This window comes from Chrysochloris asiatica, unplaced genomic scaffold, assembly GCF_000296735.1.
Source record: "Chrysochloris asiatica unplaced genomic scaffold, ChrAsi1.0 scaffold00329, whole genome shotgun sequence".
Classification (NCBI taxonomy): Eukaryota; Metazoa; Chordata; class Mammalia; order Afrosoricida; family Chrysochloridae; genus Chrysochloris; species Chrysochloris asiatica.
The window spans coordinates 1,452,067-1,471,868 of record NW_006408847.1 but is presented as its reverse complement, the minus strand read 5'-3'; the positions used below and the strand labels follow the sequence as shown (position 1 = coordinate 1,471,868).

The 19,802-nt window shown below is 38.2% G+C and overlaps 1 protein-coding gene and 1 pseudogene across 2 annotated transcripts in view; one reads left to right on the top strand and one right to left on the bottom strand.

Moving 5' to 3' along the window:
• The window catches only part of ARFIP1 (ADP-ribosylation factor interacting protein 1), a 169,559-nt gene that overhangs the window by 115,527 nt on the left and 34,230 nt on the right, over window positions 1-19,802 (bottom strand). For both annotated transcript variants that reach the window (XM_006875500.1, XM_006875501.1), the window contains exon 2: window positions 14,140-14,241. In XM_006875500.1, coding sequence (XP_006875562.1) covers window positions 14,140-14,232 — 93 coding nt within the window. In that variant the 5' untranslated portion in view covers window positions 14,233-14,241. The remainder of the gene's footprint in view (window positions 1-14,139; window positions 14,242-19,802) is intronic.
• On the top strand, window positions 14,319-14,995 carry LOC102842084 (annotated as a pseudogene).

Here is a 19,802-nt window from a genome sequence, read left to right as displayed (position 1 = left end):
GTGGTGAGGTTGGCCCAGGATCAAGCATTGTTTCGTTCTGCTGTGCATGGGGTCGTTATGAGTCGGTTCCGACTCGATGGCACCTGACAACAACAACAAGTGTTTTAAATGCCATCAAGGTCACCTATGGTGGACGGGTTTCAGCAGAGCTAAGACAATGAAGAAGGAGAGGCAGACGACTTCTGAATGTTTAGCCACTGAAAACCTTATCAACAGGAGAGAAACATGCAGGTATAGTGCCAGAAGATGCAAACATTATGAACAGCACTAGAATACTGCCAGATACAGTGCCAGAAGAAGAGCCCCTCAGGTTGGAAGACACTCAGGATATAACTGGGGAAGAGCTGTCTCCTCAAATTGAGTTGACTATGATAAGAATGAAGTGAAGCTGTCAGGACCTTCATTTGTTTGGGGGCACAACTCAAAATAAGGAGAAATAGCTTCAAACATCCATTAATACTCAGGAACATCCATTAATAATCAAGGAAAATTAGACGCTGTTAAAAATGAACACATAAAGATAGAAATCATAGGTGTGGTGGTGGTAGTGGTGTGCTGTGGAGTTGGCTCTGACTCGCAGCGATCCTGTATATGGTTTGCGAGGCTGTAAATCTTAACGTGAGCAGAAAGCCTCATCTTCTTCCCACGGAATGGCTGGTAGTTTCAAACTGCTGACCTTGAAGTTAGCAGCCTGACTCGTAACCACTACACTACCAGAGCTCCTTATAGGCGTTGTTGTTGTTGTTAAGTGCTGTTGAGTCAATTCTGACTCACAGCAGCCCTGTATAGGGTTTCCAAGGAACAGCTGGTGCGCTTGAACCACTGACCCTGAAGTTCAGACTTTGCAGTCTGACGCATCAGCCCACAGCACCACACCAGGACTCATTATAGCATTTAGTGAGCTGAAATAGACTGGTATTGGCCATTATGAATCAGACAATCATATAGTTTTCTATGCTGGGAACAACAAATTGAAGAGGAATGGTGACATATTCATCATCAAAAAAAGTATTTCAAAGATCTATCTTGAAGTACAACGCTGTCCATGATCGGGTAATATCCATATGGCTAGAAAGAAAGCCCAAAGTCCTGGTGTGGCACTGTAGGATAAGCACTGGACCACAAGGTCATTTTGAACTGCTAGGTTAGCAGTTCAAACTCACCAGTTGCGCCTCAGAAACCCTATACAGGGTTTTCATGAGTCAGAACTGACTTGACGGCACTTAAAAACAACAATAATTGATTTCTTCAGTTTGAAATTTATCAAACTTGTAATCAATATGTATTAATAATTACTGGTGATTGGAATACAAAGGTTGGAAACAAAGAAGAATGATCAGTCATTGGAAAATATGGCCTTTGTGATAGAAATGATGGTGGAGATCACATGATAGAGTTTTGCCAATGACTTTTTCATTGAAAATACCTTTTTTAAACAACATGAGGTGACTATACATATGGATCTCACCAGGTGAAATACACAGGAATCAAACTGACTACATCTGTGTGAAGAGATGATGAAAAAGCTCCATATCATCAGCTAAAACAAGACCAGGGGCAGACTGTGGAACAAACCATCAAGTGGTCATATAAAAATTAAAACAAGTCCACGAGAGGCAAAATATGACCTTGAACATATCCCACCTGAATTTAGAGACCATCTCAAAAGCAGATTTGATGCATTAGACTAAAGACTAAAGACCAGAAGAGTGTGTGGGGGGTGACATCAGGAACACCATAGAGGAAGAAAGTAAAAGGTTATTAAAAAGACAGGAAAGAAAAGTTCAAAATGGATGTCAGAAGTGACTGAAATTTGCTTTCCAGCATAGAGATGCTAAAGCAAATGGATGAAATGAGGAGGTCAAAGATTAAAAGTAAATTTCAAACAGCAATTCTAGAAAAGAAAGTTAAGTTTTATAATGAAATGTGTAAAGACCTGAGTTAGAAAACTAAAGGGGAAGAATATGCTCAGAAATTCTCAAACTGAAAGAACTGAAGAAAAAATTCAAGCCTTGGATTGCAATATTGAAAAAATTCTAAATGCAAAACACTGAATGATGCAGTGTCTCGTTATGTTGTGCACAGGGTTGCTATGAGTCAGAACCAATTCCAGGGCATCTAACAACAACATAACAGCATCTATTAGAAATAATATGCCGTTTACAAATAAAAGAGTAAATAGTGCTATTTAAGAGATTAAACTTCTCTAGTTTTTTAAAAAATATTTTTTATTTAGAGATGAAATATATTATTGCTGTAAGAAAACTGAGATAATAGTAAGATGATTGTGCAAAACTCTACATCTAGTTGTTATCTTAACAAAAGAGTAACAAACCTAGAAACATTACTATAGCCAATGAGTAAGCTGTTGGCAGGGGGTTTCTAGAATAAGCTCTTTTATTATGAGGTCTATATAAATGTGAATGTTGAGTATGCTTGTAACCAGGGGCTCTCTTAGGACAGAGTAAGAAAGGAAAACAAATGAAAAACCAAACACCTGAATGAGAAAGAAAACCAAAAAACAGCCCAAGAACAAAAACATTTACAATTTCACTGCCTGTGCCACAGTGACATCAGCTGGCCAGCCATGTTATAACCGCTTTATAGGCTACCACTTTAATTTTACATGGAGGCACCCTGCTGATGCGGTGGGATAAGCACTACGGTGCTAACCACAAGGTTGGTGGTTCAAACCCACCAGATGCTTCCTGAGAGAAAGTTAGGGCTTTCTGTTCCCATATAGATTACAACCTCGGAAACCCTACACTAAGTGCTGGAATCAACTTGATGACAGTGAGTTTGTTTGGGTTTCGGTAATTTTGTATCTATAAGGAGCCCTGGTGGTGCTATGGGTTAGGCACTGGGCTGCTAACTGAGAGGTCAGAAATTCAAACGCATCATTAGTTCTGCAGGGGAAAGATTAGTCTGTCTGCTCCTGTAAAGATTGAGTCCTGGAAGCCCTATAAAGGGTTTCTAATAAGGAAGACTGTAGAAGAATTGATGCTTTTGAGTTATGGTGCTGGAGGAGAATATTGAAAGTGACATGGGCTGCCAAAAGAACCAACACATCTGTGTTGGAAGAAGTCCAGCCAGAGTGCTCCTTGGAGGCCAGGATGGCCAAACTTTGTCTCTCATACTTCGGACACATTGTCAGGAGGGACCAGTTGCTGGAAAAAGCTATCATGTTTGGTAGGGTGGAGTGTCAGAGAAAAAGGAGGAAGACCCCAGCAAGATGGATTGGCAAAGTGGCAGCATCAATGGGCTCAAGTGTGGCAACAATAATGAGGTTGGCCCATGATCGAGCAGTGTTTCATACTTCTCTGCATAAGGTCTCTATGAGTCGGTACCGACTCGATTGCACCTAACAACAACGAGTCAGAAATGACTTGATAGCAATGGATTTATTTTGTGTGTGTGTATATGTAATTTTATATAAGGACTTTTGAGCAGTGGATTAAGGCTCATGCTGCTGACTGAAAGACCAACAATTCAAATCCACCATACTCTAAGCAAGAGAAACATGAGGCAGTCTGTTTCCATACAGGTTTACAGTTTTGGAAACAGTTCTACTCTGTCCTATAAAGTCACAATGAGTTGGAATAAACTCAACGGCTGTAGGTTTGAGTTTATTTTATATAGGAATTTATACTTTTTTAAAGTGTATCATGCAGTATGCATTAAATAAGAGCCATTATAAGGTTTGTTTGTTTGTTTCCTGGATCACAAACCACAAGATCAGCAGTTTAATCCTACCAGCCACTCCACAGGAGAAAAATGAGGAAAAGACCTCCAAGACAATACCTTTTTTCCTTTTGAATCTTCCAAAAGAACATAAAATAACACTGTAGGGAAATGCCAATAGAAGAATTTTATATTAACCAACAAATAACCTTACAAATCACACTATAATATGTTAAGATCTAATTAACTCCACTATAATAAAATATTTTAATTCTAAAGTTAATTAAAATTTGAAAGGATATAGAAAAATTTTTCAGTGCCACTTAATGGTAAATATAGGTTCTTAACTAAAGACTCATGAATGGGATAAAAGTATAAGGCAACCTTTAAGAAGAACAAAGCTGGAGGTATCAGGTTGAGCTAATAGTTATTCCAGTCATAATTATTGTGGTTAAATTTAATAAGTAATTCAGATAGTGTGAGATTATTGTGAATAGACAAAAAAAACAACAACAGAAAACACAAAAAAATGAAAGAGTCTAGAAATAGACTGACACATATATGATCACCTGAGGGCAAAGGCCCTCAGTGGAGAAAGGACAGTCTTTTTAATAAATGAAGTTAGGTCAATTGAATATTCATATAAGAGAAAAAAAGAACCTTGATCCCTACTTCACACAGAACAGAAAAATCAATTCAAGATCAATCACATACATAACTGAGCAGTAAAACAAACAAAAATTTTAGAAGAAAATAGTATCTTCAAGATATTAGAGTAGACAAAAATGTCTTAAAAGGACATGAAAATCACAATAAAAATAATAAATGTGATTTCATTAAAATTAGCACATTTTTTCTATGGGAAAAGATGAGGCAATCTTTCCTTAAAAGATTTTCAACTTTGTAAAACCGATGTCTTATAGAGCTGTTATGAGTTTTGAACTAATGGCATTGGGTTTGGCTTTTGATTGGCTCATAAAAATATGCCTCTAACAGAGCACAAAAGCAAGTCACAGACTGGGTGAAGATAGGGATAAGGCAGATATCCAAACTGAATTTACATCCAGAATAAAGACTTCCTGTAAGTGAATTAGAAAATGGCACACAACATAGCAGAAAAATGGGCAAAAGATTTGAGAAGGCACTTCACAAAAGAGAACATTCAAATGCTCAGTAAGAATATAAAAAGGTGCTCACCATCATTACTCATAGTTGTTGTTAAGTGCCGTCGAGTCGGTTCCGACTCATAGTTACCCTGTATGGGGTTACTAGGAGCAGCTGGTGAGCTTGAACCACCGACCTTCAAACCAATTTTGCAGTCCACCACATTAACCCACAGCACCATACCAGGACACATCATTAGTCATTAGCTAAAGGCATATTAAAACCACATGAGATACTATTATGCCTCCATCAGATTGGTTAAAATTAAAAGGTATAAAAATACCTGGAGTTGGTAAGGATGCAGAACACCAGAACTCATATTCATTACTGGTGGGACTGTCAATTCATCTGTTTTGAAAGTCAGCTATACATATATCAAAGCCTAGCCACTATACCTGACAGAAATAGGTGATCAAGTATATCAAATGACATGTACAAGAAGGTTACAGCACAATTATTTGTGTTAACCACAGACTGGAAACAACATAGTTATCCATCAACAAAAGAATTGATAAATAAATTGAAGTATATTAACAAACAGAATACAATATTGACCAACAAAGAAAGAAACATCATACAAGCAATAATCTGAGTCTCACAAATACTGAATGAAAGAGAGCCAAAAATGAGTACATACTGTATGATTCCATATATATCCAGTTCAGGACAAGACAAATGCAATACACAACAGAGTCAGAAGAATAGTGGTACCTGGGAAGTTGGATATCTAAGGAAAATATGAAGGCACCTTCTAAGAGCTTAGAAATGTTTAACATCTTGATCTGTGTGGAGATTCCATTGAACTAACTACTTAAGATTAATGCTTGTGAGGATGTATATGCTTAAGGGGGCAAATGAACTTTCTAAAACTAACATTCTGTACATGTGTAAGTTTTTTGGAGAGCTTTTATCAGATGATTACAGTTGTTAAGTGCCATAGAGTAGGCTCCTACTCAGCTGGCTTGAACTGCTGACCTTGTGGTTCACAGTTCAGTGCTGACCTTTCAGTGCCACACTAGTTCATTTTATCAGATGATGACAAGTATTTTTGCCACAGTACCCGACAATAAATATTTGCAAAATAAATTTGCAAAAGGAGCTGTTAACAAAAGATGAAGAACTCATTAATAAAATGATGGTATAATGAACACTTAAGTTAATGTTGCTATTGCCAAATGCCATTGAGTAGGTTCTGACTCATAGTGACCCTGTATAAGGGTTTCCAAGGAGTGGCTGGTGGAACCTTGCATCCTGTGCCAATGTCACAATCTTAACTATGTTTGAGCTCATTGCTGCTGCCATTGTGTTGATCCACCTCACTGGGGGTCATCCTCTTTTTCTCCAACCCTCCACTTTACCAAACATTATATGCTTCTCCAGGAACTGGTCCCTCCTGACAATATGTCTGAAGTATAGAAGATGAAGTCTAGCCATGCTGGCTTCCAAGGAACATTCTGGCTGTACTTATTCCAATATATATTAGATAGTTCTTTTGACAGTCCATGGTACTTTTAGTACTCTCCTCCAATACCATAACTCACATGCCATCAATTCTTCTACGGTCTTCTTTATTAACTGTGCAACTTTCACATACATATAAGCTTATTGAAAATGCCATGGCTTGAGTTAGGTGCATCTTAGTCCTCAAACTGACATCTTTGCTCTTTAACACTTTAAAGCGGTCATGTTCAGCAGATATGCCAAATGAAATAAGTCATTTAATTCCTTGACTGCTGCTTCCATGAGTGTTTATAGTTGATCCAAGCAAAATGAAGTCTTTGATAAACTTCAATCTTTTCTCCATTGATAAGAATGTTGTTTACTGGTCCAGTGGTGAAGATTTTTGTATATACCCAAAAGAAATAGGTGCATTTGAGGTGCAACTCATACCGAAGGCTGTGGTCTTTAAACTTCATCAGTAAGTATTTTAAGTCTTCTTACCTTTCAGCAAACAAGGTTATATCATCCACATAATTGCAGGTTGTTAGTGAATCTTCCTTCCATCCTGTTGCCATGTTTTCCTTCATATACTCCAGCTTCTCAGATTATTTGCTCAGCATATAGATTGAAAAAGTATGGTGAAAGAATACAACCTTGACACGCACCTTTCCTAATTTTGAACCATTAGATGGTCCCCCAATTCTATTTGAACAATTGCCTCTTAGTCTATGAACAGCTTCCTCATGAGTACAATTTTAAGTGTGCCGGAATACTCATTCTCTGCAATGTTGTACATAGCTTGGCATGATCCACACAATCAAAAACCTTTGCATAGTCAATAAATCAAGGTAAACAGCTTTCTGGTATTCTTTGCTTTTAGCCAAGATTCACCTGACATCAAAAATGATACCCTTCGCTCCACATCCTCTACTGAATTCAGCTTGAACATCTGGAAGTTCTCTGTCAATGTGCTGTTGTAGCTGTTTTTGAATTATCTTTAGCAAAATTTTACTTGCCTTCTAAGATGGAACATTCCCACTAGAAAGGACAAGCTGACCAGCTGGGAACAACTAGAGCAACAGGTGATACTTCTTGAAAGAAGACCAGCAGAAAAATCCAAAACAAAAATGGCAGAGTGATTGGCTACTACAAGAACAAGCACGTTGCTCACCTGGGAGCCATCAAGGCAAGCAATCAAGTATCTTCAGACAAGCCCCCTTCCAAGACTGAAATTCAAAGGGAACACGTGAGCAGGCATGTAAGCTTGCTGGTGACCACATTGGTCTAATGGTGAGTGGAAGAGGGGGACAGGCAACAATGAAGAAATGGGCTGAGTTCGACCACGTTCCAGACTCCCGTTGACCTGGAGATGAGAGAGAGAAGAGGAAGGTCTGGGGACACCTGAGCCCATGGACAAGGACATAGCCCCAAGAGGGCTAGAGTTCAGAGAGAAGCATCCAACTAATAAGAAGTGAGGGGAGACAAACAAGAATGCCCAAACTTGCAGATAGTACTCATTTGACCTAGCCTCGATGGACTGATGATCAGAATTTGACTAGGATAAAAAGAAAAAGAAACTTTGATAAAGGAAACAAGTGTAAATTGCTATGGTTTGATGAACTTGACCTATACTTATGGATATAGTAGCTCAAAATACCAACTGAAAGAGAAGGAGTCTTCACATCAAGTATTAATCCTCAACCCTCTGTATACAGGATAGATAGGGATGGGCAACTTAGACATTGGCTACCTAAAATGAGGGGGCAATAAAGGCATGAAGTGAGTGGCTTACAAGTTTTCATGAGGCAGATTAGTTTCAGAGTATGCAGCAGGAGATAGAGTCTCCACTGAATAGTTTTCATCTTGGCTAGATGGGTCTGGTGATAAGACATGGGGATAAGATTCTTATGATTCAATGTGAATAATTGTTAACATGACGAATTATGACTGTCACAACTGTAAAGGTAGAAGTTTTGTAAGAAAAACAGGGGAGTGGTTAATCTTACAGTCCAGAAACAGAGGACCCTAAGACCATCAAGGGAGAAGAGCAAGAGTAGAATGGGGGACCCTATTGAGAGAAGAAGCAACACCAGAGATGGAGGCAGAGAGGAAGACATGGAGAGAGAGAGCAGTTGAGGACTCTCGACTCATGGAAAGAGAAAGACTGAGTTCTGGTGGCCAGGAGGCAGGTCTGCAAAATGTGCCCTTTGGTTGTTTAACTTATTATATATTCTGAGTGTTTTTGTGTACATCCCCCCCCCCACACACACACACACACACAGCCCAAAAAAAACCCAGAGGGGTTTTTGGATATTGTCCAATTTCCACATTTCATTGGGTCATCTCTCTTTAGAATGGACACAAATATGGATCTCTTCCAGTCAGATGGCCAGGTAGTTATCTTTCAAATTTTTTGGCATAAATGAGTGAGTGCCTCCATTGCTGCATCAATTTGTATCCCATCATTTCCCGGAGACTTGTTCTTTGCCAGTGTCTTCAGTACACTTTGGACTTCTTCCTTCAGTATCATTGGTTCTTGCTCATATGCTAACTGTTGAAATGGCTGGACATCAACCTTTTATTTTTTGGTACTGTGACTTTGTGCATTCCTTCCATCTAATTTTGATGGTTTTCTGCATCATTCAATATGCCCATAAATTCCTTCAATATAGCAAATCGAGACTTGAAGTTTTACTTCAGTTCCCTCAGCTTTAGAAATAATGAGCGTGTTCTTTCCTTTTGGTTTTCTAACTCCAGGTCTTTACACATTTTGTTATATTTGACCTTTGAAATTTTCTATTGTTTTTTTACCTCCTCTCTTTTTCAATTTGCTGTACCATCTCTACATGGAGAGCAAGTTTCAGTCTCTTCTGACATCCATTTTGGTTGGAGTTTTTTTTTTTTTTATCTTGTCTTCTTAATGACCTTTTGCTTTCTTCCTGTTGGATGTTCTTGATGTCATCCCACAACTCTTCGGGTCTTTGGTCTTCAGTGTCTAGTGCATCAAATCTGTTCTTCACATGATCTCTAAATTCAGGTGGGATATGTTCAAGGTCGTATTTTGGTTCTTATGGGCATGTTTTAATTTTCTCCAGCTTCAGCCTGAACTTGCATATGAGCAATTGATGATGTGTTCCACAGTCAGCCCGTGACCTTGTTTGGGCTGATGTTCCAGAGCTTTTCTACCGTTTCTTTCCATAGATATAGTCAATTTGATATCTGTGTATTCTATCTGTTGATGTCCATGTGTATAGTCATCTTAAAATACTTAAAAAAAAATTTTTTTAAAGTATTTGCAATAAAGAAGTCATTGATCTTGCAAAATTCTATCATGCAATCTCCAGCATCACTTCTATCACTAAGGCCGTATTTTCCAACCACTGATCCTTCCTCTTTGTTTCCAACCTTTGCAGACAAATCATCACCAATTATCAATACATCTTGATTGTATGTTTGATCAATTTCAGACTGAAGAAATTGGCAGAATTCTTCAATTTCATCATCACTGGCTTTAGAGTTGTTGTGTAAATCTGAATAATAGTGGTTTTAACTGGTTTTCCTTATGTAGATATTATTCTATCACAGATAGCATTACACTTTAAGACATATCTTGATATGTTCTTTTTGATGATGAATGTGATGCCACTCCTCTTTAATTTGTGCTTCCCAGCATAGTAAACCATGTGACTGTCAGTTTCAAAATGGCCAATACCAGTCCATTTCACCTCACTAATGCTTAGGATATCAATGTTTATTTGTTCCATTTCATTTGTGACAATTTCTAATTTTTCTACTTCATACTTCATACATTCCATGTTCTGATTATTAATGGATATTACAGCTGTTCTCTTCATTTTGAGTTGTGCCTCGTCAGCAAAGGAAGGTCTCAAGGGCTTTACACCATTTGTGTTATCATGGTCAACCCTACTTTAAGGAAGCAGCTCTTCCCCAGTCATATTTTGACTGCCTTTCAACCTGAGGGGCCATCTTTTGGCACTGTATCTGACAGTATTCTGGTGTCCTTCATCATGTTTCAATATTCAATATTCTGGTGCTGACACTGTTCCACTGCTATTCAGAAACTTTTTAGTGACTAAATTTTCAGAAGTAGTCCACCTCTCCTTCTTCCTTAGACTGTCTTTGTATGGAATCTCAGCTGAAACCTGTCCACTGTGGATGACCCTGCTAGTTATTTAAAATATCTGTGGCATAACTTCTAGAATCACAGCAACATACAAGCCACCACTGTACAACATACTTACAGATGGGTGTTGGACAAACACAACCTGCTTGTGCCACCTAGGGACTTTATATTGACCCGTGTTGCTGTTGCTGTTAAGTGTCATCAAGTAGGTTACGACTCACAGTGACCCTGTATTGAGTTCAGAGGAGCTGGTGGATGTGAACTGCCAACCTCATGGTTCACAGTCCAGTGCTGTTCCTACAGCACCACACCAGGAGTCCATATTGACCCATAGGTGTTGAAAAACTAAATTGTTATTGTTAGGTACCATCAAGTGGATTGCAACTCATAGAAACCCCATGTGATAGAGCAAATTGCCCCACAGGGTTTTCAAGGCCATAATCATATGCAATGTAACTAAGCCAATGTAATCAAATAACAATTGTGAGGATAGCACAGGACTGTACATTGTTTCGTTCTGTTGTGTAATAGGTAGCTGAGTCAGAACCCACTCAATGGCACCTAACAAAAACAACAATCATATGCATGTGGAAGCTGAACAATGATAAAGGGCAATCGAAGAAGAATTGATGCCTTCAAATTATGGTATTGACAAAAAACATTAAATATACTGCACAAGAATGGAGTCCTGGTGTTGTGCTGTAGGATAAGCACTGGACCACAAGGAAGGTTTGAATCTCAAGATCGGTGGTTCAAACTCACCAGTCACTCCTCAGGGTCGCTATGTGTAGGAACTGACTTGATGGCACCTAACCATAGAAAAATGAATACATCTTAGAAGAAGTACAATCAGAATGCTCCAGAATAGAGAGATTTTGCCTCACATACTTTGGACATGTTATCAAGAGAGATCAACCCCTGCAGAAGAACACTGAGTTTCGTAAAGTCGAGGGTCAGTAAAAAAAGAGACATTGACACCATGGCTGAAACACGGGCTCAGACACAGAAACAATTGTGAAGATGGTGCAGGACAGAGCAGTATTTCATGCTTTCATGTATAGGGTTCACAATTAGTCAGAACTGATTTAATGGCGCCTAACAACAACAATAATATTTATGAAAACAGATCACAAAGTTTTTCTCCCACATAGCTGCTAGGAGTTTGAACCACCATCTAAGCTAATGTACTGAAAATAAATCTCAGGTCTCTTGCAAAGACTATTGAGGTGAAAATTAATAAAATTTAGTGAAATTTAAAAATATAAACATTCTTTAAATGATGAATCAGCAGTTCTATGGTGCAATGAATTACTTACTATGGCCCTTCTAGTCATAGTCTTCCATTTTGGGATTATTGTCCATCTCAGTCTCTATGTCTGTGGTTATAGTCCCATTTTAGAGTGTGTTGTCTTTTATGTTAATGAAGCAAGATTAAGGTGGGATGTATCTCGAGTTCCCGCCTTACTAGAGTGTGTGACTCAAGTCACCATCATTAGTTTCTTTGGTAGTGTGGTCTGCAAATTAATCATCATCTTTGATATGCATGTTAAAATAAGAACTAAATTTCTATTTTACTAGGCAAACCCCAGCTTCCTACTTAATTGAGAAAAACAGGAGGCTGGGGTTGCAGAACTGTTTGAGACCAGATATGGCCTGCCAATGTGTCCTCAACCTGACCATTTGGTGTCATGAGGATAAAAAACATACTGCCATCAATGCCCAGGATGTAGAAAAAAGACCATCTTTGTGATTCCCCCTCCCCACTTCCCAGCTGAGAATGTGAAGACAACTTAAATCTTGTGCTGAATCATCCTGACAAACGCCAATAAGAAGCCAGTTTCTGCCCTAAGAGACCCCTGACCAAGGGCTTAGGTAATGTTGTCAAAATGAGTCCCAGTGCCCGCCTTTGCTTGGTCAACTAATGAGACCTTCCTCTTCTCTTTCAGACTGTTGTGTCTCTGCAGCCCTGCTGAGAAACACTAGCAAAGTTTAAGCCCTTGCTCTGAATCCTGTATCTGGCTTGCCTGACCTCTGATTCTTTTGGACTTTAGGCAGTGGCCTACTGCCTAACCGATTTGCCAATTTCCACAGTCTTGCAGGTAAACAGTTTGATCTGATGTGAGTGAAAAGAACCCTCCAGACTGACATATGAACTATGGATTTGGGACTTGCCAGTCTCCATAAACATGTGAGACATTTCCTTGACAGTCTGCGAGTTCTGTGAGACACTGTAGCATACAGTGAAGCCCTGAGGGGAGGAGTGGTGGCTGGTATTAGAGATGACAGAGCGGTACAGCATTTTGGAAAAGTTGGACATTTGGGATATCTTTAACCAATACCACATAGTAATCAGCCTTGGCCTGATCCTTCCAAAATAAATTATTCCTGTAGGTTCTCAAGGGGGAAACCTTTGGCAATGACTGGAGACATGTTTAGTTGTCACACTGGCAAGCGTCGAGTGAAAAGAGGCCAAGAATGCACAGGTAGCCTCCCACAACAAAGGATTATATGGTCTAAAATATCAATAGTAACTAAATTAACATCTTCTATTCACTTAAGGAATTTACTATTAAACAAATAAAGTTTTTAAAGTCCTAATTAGACTGTAAAATAATCCAACTACTACTTCTTCAGGAATATTAAAATTACTATCTTCAAAGATATTTAAGTTGTACACATGCACCAGATGCCATTAAAAATGGATGTTTAATATAAATATCTCCAGAAATAATCATCATTTTTTACTTTTAAGGCTATATTAGACTTCTTATTAATCTTATCTCATTTAATGCTAATATCCCCATTAAACTAAAGATGATTCTCATTATAAACATTAGAAAACACATACTAGAAGAGATGAAATGCCTGCCTAGTTTACACAGGTAAAAATGGCACAGTTGAAATTGAGCCCAGATTACCTCTAAACCCACACTATTTCCATTAAATAGCAGTACATTTAAATTTCAACAGAGAGACAGATCAAAACTAAAAGCACCAAAAGTTTCATTTCCCACTGTGTCAAGTACGCCACTTTAGGAAGTAAACAGTAGAAGCCTACCTAAGAATTACATATTAAAAACACTTAGATAAGAGATAAAATAATGCCAAGTTTTTAAACGATAAGCAAGGGAATGTTAACTGCAAGGTCAGCAGTTCAAACCAGTTGCTCCTTGAAAACAGGGTCACTATGAGTCGTAACTGACTTGACAACAATCTGTAGTTAATATATTTCTAACCACATAAAAGGAGTCCTGGTGTGGCGCTGTAGGAAAAGCACAGGACCACAAGTTGGTTTTAGCCACAAGGTTGGCAATTCAAACTTACCAGCTGCTCCTTGGAAACCCTTTATAAAGGGTCACTATGAGTCAGAACCGACTTGACAGCACATAAGAACAACAACAAAAACATTACATACAAGAGTAATTTTATAAAGTTATATGCCAAAAACATTACATACTTTCCTGTTGTAGTCATAAAATAGAACCACTGATAATAACACCAAAGTCTAATTGCTTACAGTCCTAGAGCTTAACCTTGAGGAATCAATATCATGGCTGCCCTAGTCATCCCTATTTAATAACATTAGATTCTTGACAATTCAGTTAAGCTAAGAAAATATTCTTATGTTAACTTTATCTCCTAACTTTCATCTCAACATTTAAGGGCTTATCACAATTCTTTGCACTAAGAAAAGGAAAAGATGTTCTTACCCTATTAAAGGTGTGCTCGTGAGATTCATCAAGCTCTCCATTACTTGTTACTGCGATTTCTGCTGCTGAATTTTTGGGAGATTCTTGAGCCATGGTAGACGCCTATAAAACGAAAAATAAAAATAAACCCATAAATAATACCCAACCACAAAATAAAAATACCAAAATGTCTCATATTAATGTTTAAAGCTATTACAGACCACAAGTTTAGTATTCTTTTATAATTTCAACCTACCTGATACTTATCTAACAACAATAATATTAATATAATTTAAAATGCAATCAACTTAGAGACTGAAATAAGATGGCCAACTTGCCGTATTGAGCTGTCAAAAGTTGAAAATAGGTGTGGCGTACTAACAGATTTGAAAAGCAGTTTCTCTTCACAGCATCTTTTTTCAGACTATCTGAGAAGTATCTTGGTTCACCACGGCAGTAGCAGCAGTAAAATGGGCTCTATCAAACAACTGCTTTGAAACAGTTACTTCCCATTCAAAATGGCATTTTATGTTGTGTTTGTCATAAATCTACATATTCTTCTCTTCCAGATGACTATAATTGCAAGGCAGAGCTTACTCTGACACCTGAGAGCAGGACGATAATATGTTACTACCCTTCTGTGGATATTCCATATGAGCACACAAAAGCTATCCCTCGACCAGATCCTGTGCATAATAATGAAGAAACACATGACCAAGTGCAGAAAATGAGATTAGAAGTAAAAGATTAGCCCCTTGAGCAAGGACCCATGACAGAACAACTTAGCAAAATGTTCTTTACTACTAAGCACCATTGGTATCCTCAAGGACTGTAGCACAGATGATGTAAGAAACTGAGTCCTCCAAAAGACAGATAATTTCAAGGTTCTCATAAGGAGTCAAAGAGGAATGCTAACCTCTGTCTCATTTGCCACTTGAGAAAATACAGTCAGTGCAGTCACTACTGTGTTATATAATAAAATACCTTTCATATATTTAAAGAATATAATCAACTTAAATTTATTGATTAAAAATGAGTTGTGTGCTGTAAGTACTAGAAGAACAGAGGACAATATCTTTGAATCATAAAGTTGGCAGTTCAAACTCACCAGGTGCTCCTTAGAAACTCTATACAGGGTCGGAATGAGTTGGAACCAACTTGATGGCACTTAACAACAACAACAACAATTCATTTTTCAAAAAAAAAAATCTTAAGGTAAATGAACAACCCAGTATTGACTGGGGCAAAGAGTACAATTGAGGTTAACACAAGACATATGGAAAAGTTGGAGGGTACAGCTGAGTATAATTATTTGGGTAAACTGTTGCTATTGTAAGGTGCCATCAAGTCTGTTTTGGTCCATAGTTTCCCTATGTACAACAGAACAAAACACAGCCTGGCCCTCCTGCACTATCCTCACAATTGTTACATTTGAGCCCACTGTTGCTGCCATGGTGTCAATCTATCTCATTAAGGATCTTCCTCTTTTTCGCTGACCCTCCACTTTTGCAAGTATGGTCCCTCCTGCTAACGTGTCCAAAGAACAAGAAAAGAAATCTCACCATCCTTACTTCTAAGGAGAATTCTGGCTATACTTCCTCTAAGACAGAACTGTTTGTTCTTCTAACAGTCCACAGTTCTTTTAATATTCTTCTCTAACACCATAATTCAAAGGCATTGATTCTTCTACAAGCTCCCTTATTCATAGTCCAATGTTCACATGCAGGTGAAGCAAAAACACCATGTCTTAGGTCAGGCACACCTTAGTCTTTAAAGTGATATATTGACTCTTTAACACTTTAATGAGGTCTTTCGCAGATTTGTCTAGTGCAATACATCCTTCAATTTCCAGAATGCTGCTTCCATAGGAGTTCATCTAGATCCAAGTAAAATGATGTCTTTGACAACTCCAACCTTTTCTCCATTCATCATGGTTCAGTTGTGATTTTCCTTTTCTTTACATTGACATGCAATCCATACTAACAGCTGTAGTCTTTGATCTTTATCAGTAAGTTATCAATTCCTCTTCACTTCCAGAAAACAAAGCTGTGTCATTTGCATATCACAGGTTATCAATGAGTCTTCCTCTAATTCTAATGCCAAATTCTTCTTCATATTTATATAATCTAGTTTCTCTGATTATTTTCTCAGTATACAGACTGAAAAGTATGGTGAAAGGACACAACTCCAATTACAGAGTTCCTGATTTTAAGCCATTTAGTATTCCCTTGTTCTGTGTGAAAAACTGCTTCTTGATCCATGTACAGGTTCCTCATGAACATAGTTAAGTGTTCTGGAATACCCATTCCTTGCAATATTATCCATAGTTTGTTGTGATCTACATAGTCCAATGCCTTTGCATAGTCAATAAAGCATACGTAAATGTTTTACTGGTACTCCTCTACTTTCAGCCAAGATCCATTTGACGTCAGCCCTGATACCCCTTGTTCCACTATATCCTCTTCTGAATACAGCCTGAATTTCTGGCAGCTCCCTGTTGAAGTTTTGTTGCAATCATTTTTTAATTATCTTCAGCAAACTTTTACTTGAATATGATATTAATGATACTCTTAGATGATGGTTGCATTTCGTTAGGTCACCTTTCTTTGGAACGGGCACAAATATGAGTCTCTTTCAATAGACTGGTCAGGCAACTGTTTTCTAAATTCCTGGGCATAGACAAGTGAGTGCCTCCAGCACTACATCAGTTTCTTGAAACATTTCTATTTGTATTCCATCAATTCCCAGAGCCCTGTTTTCTGCCAATGCCTTCAGTGCAGCTTGAACTGTAGCCTGCAATACCATTGGTTCTTGATAATATGCTACCTTTTGAAATGGTTGAATATCGACCAATTTTTTTTAGTACAATGACTTCCATTGTCTTTTGATGCTTCCTGCATTGTTCAGTATTTTGTTCATAGAATCCTTCAGTATTATAACCTGAGGTTTGAAGTTTTTCTTCAGCTCTTTCAGCTTGAAAATGCTGAGTGTGTTTTTCCCTTTTGGTTTTCTAACTCCATTTCTCTGCACAGTTCATTATAATTGACTTTGTGTTCTTGAGATGCCCTTAGAAATGTTCTGTTCAGCTCTTTTATTTCATCATTTCTTCCAGTCTCTTTAGCTTTTCTATGTTCAAAAACAAGTTTCAGAATCTCTTCTGACATCCATTTTGGTCTTTTCTATCTTAACTATCTTTTTAATGACCTTTTGCTTTCTTCATGTATAATCATCTTAATGGTAGTTCCATAACTCTTCTGGTCTTCGGTCATTAGTGTCTAATGCAGCAAATCTGTTCTTGACATGCTCTTTAAATTCAGGTGAGATATATTCAAGGTCATATTTTGGCTCTTGTAGATTGTGAATTTTCTTCAGCTTCTGTCTGAACTTGCAAATGAGCAACTGGTGATCTGTTCTACAATCGGCCCTGGCTTGGTTTTAGCTGATATTATTGAGCTTCTCTATAATCTCTTCCCATAGATGTAATCAACGGATTCCTGTGTATTCCATTTGGTGAGATTCATGTTTATAGTAATTGGCCTTACAAACTTCTATTATACTATCTCCAGCACCGTTTCCTATCACAAAAGACTACTGATCCTTCCTCTTGGTTTCCAACTTTGGAATTCCAATAATCTGTAATTATCAATACATCTTGATTGCATGTTTGATCAATTTCAGACTGAAGAAGTAAGTAGGGAGAATTCTTCAATTTCCTCATCACTACTTTAGTGGTTGGTGCGTAAATTTGAATAGTGGTATTAACTGGTCTTCCTTGTAGGTATATGGGTATTACTCTATCATATACAGCATTCTACTTCAGTGCATATTTTGATGATAAATGTGATGCCATTCCTCTTCAATTTGTCATTCCTGACATAGTAACTCATAAACTGTCTGAATCAAAATGGCTGATACCAGTTCATTTCAGTTCATTAATGCCTAGAATATCAATCTTTATGCATTCCATTTCATTTTGGTGACTTGCAATTTTCCTAGTTTTTAGTTCATACATTTCACGGTCTAATTATTAACAGATGTTTGCAGTTGTTTCTTCTCATTTTGACTTGTGCCCCATCAGCAAATGAAGGTTCCAAAAGCTTTACTCCATCTACATTGGTAAGGTCAAATCTACTTTGAGGAGGCAGCTCTTCCCCAGTTATATTTTAAGTACCTTCCAACCAGAGTGACTCACCTTGGTCTAAGTATGTTCCATTGGCTAAACATTCAGAAGTGATCTGCCTCTCTTTATTCCTATTCTGTCCAACAAAGTCTGGAACCTTCACTGAAACCTGTCCACCATGGGTGACCCTTCTAATATTACAAATGCCGGTAGCATAGCTTCCAGCAAAACAACAACATACAAGTTACCACGGTATGAGAAACTGGTTTGAGAAATGAGGGAACTGAAAAGTGCCCATGTAGCTTAAGGAAGTTACAAAACCATGCACATGCCCAGAGAAGGATGCAGGCTCAGAAAGACATGAGACAGCCTATATTTTCACCTCTAGCTGACCTTTAACTGCAGCACAAAAGGAAGACAAGACAAAGCAGGCCTGTAAATGGCTAAGTGTTGAAAAGTGTCCCAACACGGAGTCATTCTTCAAAGACTGAGAGAGGTTTTTCTTTCTTCTCTAACCCTTCCCCTCCCCTTCCACTGCACTCCCTCTCCATTTCTCTTTCTTTCCTTTCTTTATTCACCACGCTCTTCAAGATACAGATATTGAAGGAAATCTCTGCTAAGACACTAGCTGACCATAAGCTAGAAAGCAGAGAAGATGCAGGAATAATACATGACCAAAAAAAATAAAGACTTTATAATGGTCCATTAACAAATGAAATTAACAGAAACTGTTTCTGGGGAAACACAGGCACTGGACTTACTAGACAAAACCTTTAAGTCACTTGTCTTAAATATGCTCCGAGCGCTAAAGGAAACTAAGTGAATTATGTCTTAACAGATACTATCAATGAAGACTTAGAGATTATAAAAAGGAAATAACCTGGAGTTGAAAAGCAAACTAACTGAAATGAAAAATTCACTAGAGGGCTTCTGGCAGGCATCGGAAAAATCAGTGAACCTGAAGTTAAGTCTATTGACCTAACAACCAGGAGGAGGAAAGAATAAAGAATAAAGAAAAATGAACAAGCCTGCAAGACCTGTGGGATATCATCAAGTACACAAATACATGCATAATGGAAACCTACAAAGAGAGGGAAAAAAAAGGGCAAAAGCATATTTGAATAAATGCTATTGTTACTGTTATGTGCCGTCTGCTTGGTTCAAACCCTTAGCAACCCTATAAGCAAAACAACGAAACAGTGCCTGATCCTGCACTATCCTCACAACTGTTAGTTTTTAGTCCACTGATGCAGTGGCAATGTGTCACCTTCAAGGTCTTTCCAGCGAAAAAAGTCCTGACACTCTACCAAGCATGTTGTTGTTGTTAGGTGCCATCGAGTTGATACTGACTCATAGCGACCCTATGTACTGCAGAACAACACATTGTCCAGTCCTGGGCCAACCTCACAATTGTTGCCACGCTTGAGCCCACTGATGTTGCCACTTTGCCAATCCATCTTGCTGGGGGTCTTCCTCTTTTTCTGTGACCCTCCACCTTACCAAACATGATATCCTTCTCCAGCAACTGGTCCCTCCTGACAATATGTCCAAAGTATGAAAGATG